This window comes from Entelurus aequoreus, linkage group LG20 (assembly GCF_033978785.1).
Source record: "Entelurus aequoreus isolate RoL-2023_Sb linkage group LG20, RoL_Eaeq_v1.1, whole genome shotgun sequence".
Classification (NCBI taxonomy): Eukaryota; Metazoa; Chordata; class Actinopteri; order Syngnathiformes; family Syngnathidae; genus Entelurus; species Entelurus aequoreus.
Genome location: NC_084750.1, coordinates 3197700 through 3206060, shown reverse-complemented (window position 1 = coordinate 3206060; position 8361 = coordinate 3197700). Strand labels below are relative to the sequence as shown.

At 43.1% G+C, this 8361-nt stretch overlaps 1 protein-coding gene across 11 annotated transcripts in view; it reads left to right on the top strand.

Annotated features, from left to right (window-relative positions):
* syngap1b (synaptic Ras GTPase activating protein 1b) overlaps positions 1-4651 on the top strand; it is a 351951-nt gene extending 347300 nt beyond the window's left edge. For all 11 annotated transcript variants that reach the window (XM_062029197.1, XM_062029200.1, XM_062029207.1 and 8 more), the window contains one exon: positions 1072-4651. In XM_062029197.1, the coding sequence (XP_061885181.1) occupies positions 1072-1189 (118 nt within the window). In that variant the 3' untranslated portion in view covers positions 1190-4651. The remainder of the gene's footprint in view (positions 1-1071) is intronic.
* The last annotated feature ends 3710 nt before the right edge of the window (positions 4652-8361 follow it).

The window sequence follows — 8361 nt, the reverse complement described above, 5'->3', positions numbered from 1 at the left end:
AACAATTTCCACACAAAGAAGGATAGCGCCCGCACAACTGAAATAGTCTTGATGGCTAAAACTAAGCAGGTGCGGGGAATAGCGCTCAAAGGAAGACATGAAACTGCTACAGGTAAATACCAACAAAACAGGAAAAGCCACCAAAATAGGAGCGCAAGACACTACACACAGGAAAACACCAAAAAACTCCAAATAAGTCATGGCGTGATGTGACAGGTCGTGACACTTACTTTGAGACAAGAGCTACAGTGATGCATGGTTGGTTATGGTTTGAATTAATATCCAACAATTGCAACAATTACTTTTTACTGTCAACATCAACTACCGAGTTTACATTTGTAATGTTTTCTGCTGGTGGTGTGCCTCCGCATTTTTTCAATGAACAAAAATGTGCCTTGGCTCCAAAAAGGTTGAAAAACACTGACATATATACTTACAGCGTGGATATAGAACGATGACGGACCTTTCTTTTGAGCGCTTTATGGGCGGAATAGAGGTTAGCTAGTTAGGGCATTGTTAGCTGGCTCTTGCTAGAGTTTATTTATGATTTAGAATGCAAAATAAAGGAAAAAAACATGTGTTCTTGTCTTAAATGGGGATTGTGAATGATGGGAAACATTGCATAACAAGTGCACTTTCCCTTTAACTACATTCAACAGGAAACATCAACATGTGTTTGTGTTGAGCGCCCCCTATGCTCGTCCCCTACATATTTAATTATCACCAATATTTCTGACCTCCTGACCCTACATATACGGAACACCACGGCACCTTTTTGGACGATTTTAAAAATCCTGTCGACTTTTTCCAAAGAGCGCCCCCTTGCGGCCACAATGCTAACTACTTTGGCTGCTTTGTGCTAGTGAATCCAAAGTACACCACAACTTGCTGACTCAGCGTAGACATCTCAGGTAAAGAGGGCTGAGACGGGATATAACAAATCGAAATTTTGGTTTGAAATGTGATGACTTCTCCCTCCCCCGTGTCCCTAGCCACGCCCACAGCGTGAGGGGAGACAACAAATCAAGTTTTTGTTTGATTGTGATGACCCCTCCCTCCCTGTGTCCCTAGCCACGCCCACAGCGTGATGGAGGACAGTGTGGAAGCTAACTGGCTGATGCGTCAGCGACATTCCACAGGCTGGCACAGCCAAATGTCCCGCGCCCTCTCCCGCGACGCCATTGGCTGACACAGGGAGCGCCTGGGCCGCTGGTCCCGGTCTGTGGGCCCTCAGGCAGAAGCTCAGCGGACCATGCGACCACCACGTGACCACCACGTGACCACCGTTTGACCAATGTGTGACCACCACGTGACCACCATGTGACCACTGTGTGACCACCACGTGACCACCATTTGACCACCATGTGACCACCATGTGACCACCACGTGACCACCATGTGACCACCATGTGGCCACCATGTGACCACTGCGTGACCACCACATGACCACCATGTGAGCAGGAACCGCTGGGCTCTCTCTCTCTCTCTCTCTCTCTCTCTCTCTCTCTCTCTCTCTCTCTCTCTTTCTGTAAGGAAGTGTTTTGGACGCCCCCAGGCAGGAAGATGGAATATTTGTGCATGCAGGCGACTATGCAGGACACCTAAAGCGCTGACGCAGGAGAGAGAGTGGAGGTGCATTGTGGGTATTCTATTTCCAAGGTGCTTGACCTCTCCCGAGTCAAAAAAAGCTGATTCCTCTTTTAAAGCATTCTCTCTCTCTCTCTCTCTCTCTCTCTCTCTCTCTCTCTCTCTCTCTCTCTCTCTCTCTCTCTCTCTCTCTCTCTCTCTTTCTCTCTTTCTCTCACTCACTCATTCACTCACTCACTCACTCACTCACTCTTACTCTTTTTCTTTCTCTTTCTCTCTCTCTTACTGTTTCTCTTTCTCTCTCTCTCTCTCTCTCACTCACTCACTCACTCACTTTCTCTCTCAATTCAATTTCAATTCAATTCAAAGGGGCTTTATTGACATGGGAAACAAACGTTTACATTGCCAAAGCCAGCATTAAAACAATCAATCAAAACAATTAAAATGTATCAAACTTAAGCACCTATTGAAATTAAAAGTATGTACAATTAAAATATAGGTCTACTATACTAAAGATGTGTGTGAACAGAGCTGTGTCACATTACAGCTTTAAAAAAATGTTAAGACTAATTTAAAATATAAGATTATAATAATAAAAAGTAATAAAATAAGGTAAACTATAGAGTTGTGCAAAACATTTAAATAAAGATGCATATGTATACATTCAAGTAAGGATCAAAACAATTAAAATGTATCAAACTTAAGCACCTATTGAAATTGAAATTAAAACTATGTACAATTAAAATATAGGTCTACTATACTAAAGAGCTGTGTGAACAGAGCTGTGTCACATTGCAACTTTAAAAATGTTAAGACTAATTAAAATATAACATTATAGTAATAAAATAAGATAAACTATAGAGTTGTGCAAAACGTTTAAATAAAGATGCATATATGTATACATTCAAGTAAAGATGGCTTAAAAATAGCAGCAGTTTTCCAAGTGTATTTGAACGTATATGCTCTGTTTGTGGGTAGATCTATGTACAGATGTCCGTATAGTACAAATAGTGCAGGAATAGTCTTTATGGTGGTTGTATTCCATTGGATGTCCTTTTCTTGTCGCAACGGCTCACGAATCTTGCTGCTGTGTTTGCACATTGCTTTACTTCCCCCAGTAGGTATGGGAGTTTGTCGTTAATTGTCATGTTTTCAAACTCTCTTTGGGTATTTGCCATTTGTGGGAAGTATATGTCTCTGATGTCTTGGTACAGTGGGCAGGTTGTTAGGAAGTGCAGTTCAGTTTCTACCGCACCCTGGTTTCTCACTCACTCACTCACTCACTCACTCTCTCTCTCTTACTGTTTCTCTTTTTCGTTCTCTTATCTCTCTCATTCTCTCTCTCTCACTCTTTTTCTTTCTTTCTCTCTCTCTCTTTCTCTTTCTCCCTCTCTCTGTCTCACACTCACTCACTTTCTCTCTCTCTCTCTCTCTCTCTCTCCTCTCTCTTACTCTTTCTCTTTTTCTTTCTCTCTCGCTCTCTCTCATGACACCATGATGGAGAGATGCAGTGCTCGCTCTCCTCTCTCTCTCTCTCTATCTCACTTACTTGACCTCTTTCTCTCTCTCTTGCTCTATTTTTCACTGTCATTTTCTCCCTCTTTCTCTATTTCTCCATCCATCCATATTTTGCTCTCTCTCTCTCTCTCTCTGTCTGTCTCTCTCATTTACACTCTCTCTCTCTCTCTCTCTCTCTCTCTCTCTCTCTCTCTCTCTCTCTCTCTCTCTCTCTCTCTCTCTCTCGCTGGCTTTCTCCATCCCGGGACCATGTACAGTACGTGAGGACTGACCTCCTTTTGGGGGGCCTTTGAACACACTATGACGGGACTTTTGGAAGGCGACACAATATGCAGAGCCGAGGCGAGGACCAAGACGGCGAGTGTTTGTTTTTCTATTCTTCTTCTACGTGAAACATGAAGGACTCCTCACCACAAATCTTCCAGAGGTTTCTTTATTGACGAAGGACGGACGCGTTCAGCCCTCAAACTAAGTCCTCTTTTCTACCAGCTTGCTTTACCCCCACCCCACCCCCTCCACGAGACAATCCAAGCCTGGCAACAAAGCGCGTGTTCCGCCCGCCATCAGTCCCCACGTCAGCCCGCTGGTCATCACGCCGTCGCCATGGAGCTCTCTGTTTACACTTTTGATCTTTTTCTACACGTCATGAAGCAACTTTTGCTCTTTTTGAAGCATTTCCTTCCAGCTGGATGGAAAGCTGTTGGCTCAGAGAGAGATTCCTTAGAACGAGTGTGCGTGTGTGTGTGTGTGTGTGTATATACTGTATGTACATATATATAATGATGCTGTACACGCTTTGTTTGTATACATGCAGAGTGTACAGTTATTTTTTCCCCTCTAATGTTTCTCTCTCTTTCTACCAATAAGGAGGCTCGGTGAGCTTTTTAGCGCACGTCATCTGACGCCCTTTCCAACACTTTTATAAGAGTCAGCCATTGTAAATATAGATATGAATATATAGAGGATTCTTTTTGCCCATCTGCTTTTTGTCGGACTTTGACTTTATTGGTTCCTCCGGTTGTCACGCAGAGTTCTATATTTATTCCGACAACCTTATATACTGTAACATATTTCTCACTTGCTTTCTTTCTTAGAATTTGGCTAAAATTCTTCCAATAAGCAGCCATTGCTTTTTTTTCTTCCATATACTAATAAGTGTGCCTCCCTCTTATCTTATACTCATTTATTTATTCATACCACCTGGCCCCACCCACCCGGCCCCCACTTTTGACAAGCCATATAGCCCCCCCTCCCTTGTTGTTTTTTACCAGAAGAGTTTTGGGGATGTGTTTGTGAATATTATTGGAAGAGTGTCGTGTTATGAGTGTGATTGTTTCCTTCTTTCCGTGATAACCGGTATTGACAGTTTTGGCTTGTGCTAACTGATTAGCGCGGTTGATGAAAAATGACGTTGTTCCTTCTACTTCATTTCTTCTTTTTTGTTGTTTTCATTTTTGGAATACACCGGAATTTATATTTTTCGGGCGGGTGAAGCTGGAGATAGAAATACGTAAATAAATTATTAAATTATTAAATTCTTAAATGAGTGTGGGATTGTGTCCTCTTTTTTTTTTGTATTCACAGCGCTCCCTTTGAAGTACTTATTTTATGATTTCATGAATAGTGTATGTGTTTTAGCTTTTTGAAGTGAAGTGAAGTGAATTATATTTATATAGTGCTTTTCTCTAGTGGTTCAAAGCGCTTTTACATAGTGAAACCCAATATCTAAGTTACATTTAAACCAGTGTGGGTGGCACTGGGAGCAGGTGGGTGAAGTGTCTTGCCCAAGGACACAACGGCAGTGACTAGGATGGCGGAAGCGGGAATCGTACCTGGAACCCTCAAGTTGCTGGCACAGCCACTCCACCAACCGAGCTATGCCGCCTTTTATGAATCTATTTTTCTGAATCTTCCTTATGCTGTTAATGAAGGCTGTGAATCTTTGGGCACCACATGAGTCGATTTGATTCTTGGGCGTAATGATTCGGTTCCGAACGTTTCACGATTTAAAATCAATAGTTTTTAATAATATTGGGTGCCAGTTCTATGATTAGCTACATTCCTCCATAAAATAGATAAACAGCTCTGATCAATTTCTATATTGTTTAAAAGAAAGTTGGTTTTGTTTGATAAAATTCTACCCACACATTTACAAACCCAAAACCAGTGAAGTTGGCACATTGTGTGAATCGTAAATTAAAAAACAGAATACAATGATCTGCTAATCCTTTTCAACTTATATTCAATTGAATAGACTGCAAAAACAAGATATTTAACGTTCGAACTGGAGAACTTTGTCATTTTATGCAAATATTAGTTCATTTGGAATTTGATGCCTGCAACATGTTTCAAAAAAGCTGGCACAAGTGGCAAAAAAAGACTGAGAAAGTTGAGGAATGCTCATCAAACACTTATTTGGAACATCCCACAGGTGAACAGGCTAATTGGGAACAGGTGGGTGCCATGATTGGGTATAAAAGCAGCTTCCATGAAATGCTCAGTCATTCACAAACAAGGATGGGGCGAGGGTCACCACTTTGTGCACAAATGCGTGACCAAATTGTCGGACAGTTTAAGAACAACATTTCTCAACCAGCTATTGCAAGGAATTTAGGGATTTCACCATCTACGGTCCGTAATATCATCAAAAGGTTCAGAGAATCTGGAGAAATCACTGCACGTAAGCGGCTAAGCCTGTGACCTTGGATCCCTCAAAAAGTGACATCAGTGTGTAAAGGATATCCCCACATGGGCTCAGGAACACTTCAGAAAACCATGATACATCTGTAAGTGCAGTTTAAAACTCTACTGTTATAGGCGCAAAGTTGAAAAGCCAGCATCTGTGATGGTATGGGGGTGTATTAGTGCCCAAGACATGGGTAACTTACACATCTGTGAAGGCACCATTAATGCTGAAAGGTACATACAAGTTTGGAGCAATTTATGTTGCAATCCAAGCAACGTTATCATGGACGCCCCTGCTTATTTCAGCAAGACAATGCCAAGCCATGTGTTACAACAGCGTGGCTTCGTAGTAAGAGAGTGCGGGTACTAGACTGGCCTGCCTGTAGTCCAGACATGTCTCCCATTGAAAATGTGTGGCGCATTATGAAACTTAAAATACCACAACAGAGACCCCGGACTGTTAATCAACTTAAGCTGTACATCAAGCAAGAATGGGAAATAATTCCACCTGAAAAGCTTGAAAAAATTGGTCTCCTCAATTCCCAAACGTTTACTGAGTGTTGTTAAAAGGAAAGGCCATGTAACACAGTGGTAAAAATGCCCCTGTGCCAACTTTTTTGCAACGTGTTGCTGCCATTGAATTCTAAGTTAATGATTATTTTCAAAAAAAAAAAATTTGTTTCTCAGTTCGAACATTAAATATCTTGTCTTTGCAGTCTATTCAATTGAATATAAGTTGAAAAGGATCAGCAAATCATTGTATTCTGTTTTTTATAGTATAATGAGGTTTTAAAGATAAAATTCCTTTTCAAATGTTTTCTCACACAGTGTAAATCCAAATGGCACATCTTTAAAACAAAACACAAATGTGTCATGAATATTGTCCAGGATGAAGCGACAGATTCCTTGTCATAGTGATGGAGTTATTTCACAAGTCCAAAACAGGTGGTAAACAGTCTCTGGATGCATGTTACATAAGGGGCAGGTGACATCAATGTCCTTCTTGTATCTAGCCATCACAGTCTTTACAGGGTAATAACCATGAAGGATTTTGAAAGAAATCTCTTTGACTTTGGTAAGTAAATACCTGTTAGGAAGAGACCACGTTTTGACCCAGCAGATGTCATTCACAACATTTATTCCAGAGCGCAATTACATAGGAGACAGACACACAATCATTTTGGAATAAGCTGCATATTTTTCTGTTATTTTTCTGATCAAAACAAAGTTTCCCCACAGGAGTTTCAAGTGGATCCTTGTTAGTCTGCACCATACTTGTCATGTCTGTTTATCACGTTTTGTTTTGCCCATGTGTTTGTTTTTTGGACTCTTTTTGGTTCCTGGTTGCACTTCCTGGTTTGTTTGTTTCCATAGCAACTCATTAGTTTTCACCTGTCCTGTCACGCACCTGTTTCACGTTTTGAGTCACACACCTGTTTTCACTGATCATGTCACTATTTAAATCTGTCTTTTTCTGTTGGTCTTCCTGGCGACATCACCTTCTCTGCACATTTATTCTCTGCCCTCTTTATGATCGCGTCTTCCGCCAAGTGACCAAGACCAAGAACCGCCAAGTGACCAAGACCCTCCAAGCCCAGACCAAGACCCTCCAAGCCCAGACCAAGACCCTCCAAGCCCAGACCAAGACCAAGACACCCCAATCCCAGACCAAGACCAAGACACCCCAATCCCAGACCAAGACCAAGACACCCCAAGCTCAGACCAAGACCAAGACCAAGACCCCCCACCCCAAGACCAGGCACCGCCACGCCAAGACCCTCCAAGCAGCCAAGACCAAGCTTCGCCGCCCGAAGCGCCACGCCAAGCTTCGCCGCCCGAAGCGCCACGCCGAGCTTCGCCGCTCGACGCGCCACGCCAAGCTTCATCTGCTGCACCCGCACCTGCGTCATCTGCGGCTTCCACGCCTTCAATGACGACGACGCGCCTGCCTCCTCGTCTGCCACGGTTGTGGCCACTACCTGGTCGTCCGCCACGCCAAGTGCGCCCACCTGATCGTCGGCCACGCATGTGGCCCTTCCCGGGTCGCCCACCTCGCCTGTGGCGGCGGCGTTCCACTCGCCGCCGCCACATGACTATGCCTCGGTGGATTCGGGGCCACTTGGCGTGGCGACCCACCGCCATGTCCCCCTCCCGCCCTCCCATGACTCTTGATCCTGTTTTTTGTTTTTGGACATCTGGGATCTGTCCGTAAGGGGGGGGTTCTGTCATGTCTGTTTATCATGTTTTGTTTTGCCCATGTGTTTGTTTTTTGGACTCTTTTTGGTTCCTGGTTGCACTTCCTGGTTTGTTTGTTTCCATAGCAACTCATTAGTTTTCACCTGTCCTGTCACGCACCTGTTTCACGTTTTGAGTCACACACCTGTTTTCACTGATCATGTCACTATTTAAATATGTCTTTTTCTGTTGGTCTTCCTGGCGACATCACCTTCTCTGCACATTTATTCTCTGCCCTCTTTATGATCGCGTCTTCATGCCATGTTCTATGTCAAGTAAGTTTGTGTTTATTGTTCATAGTTTTTGTGCCCATGTGCATGTCTTTTGTTTCGTAGCC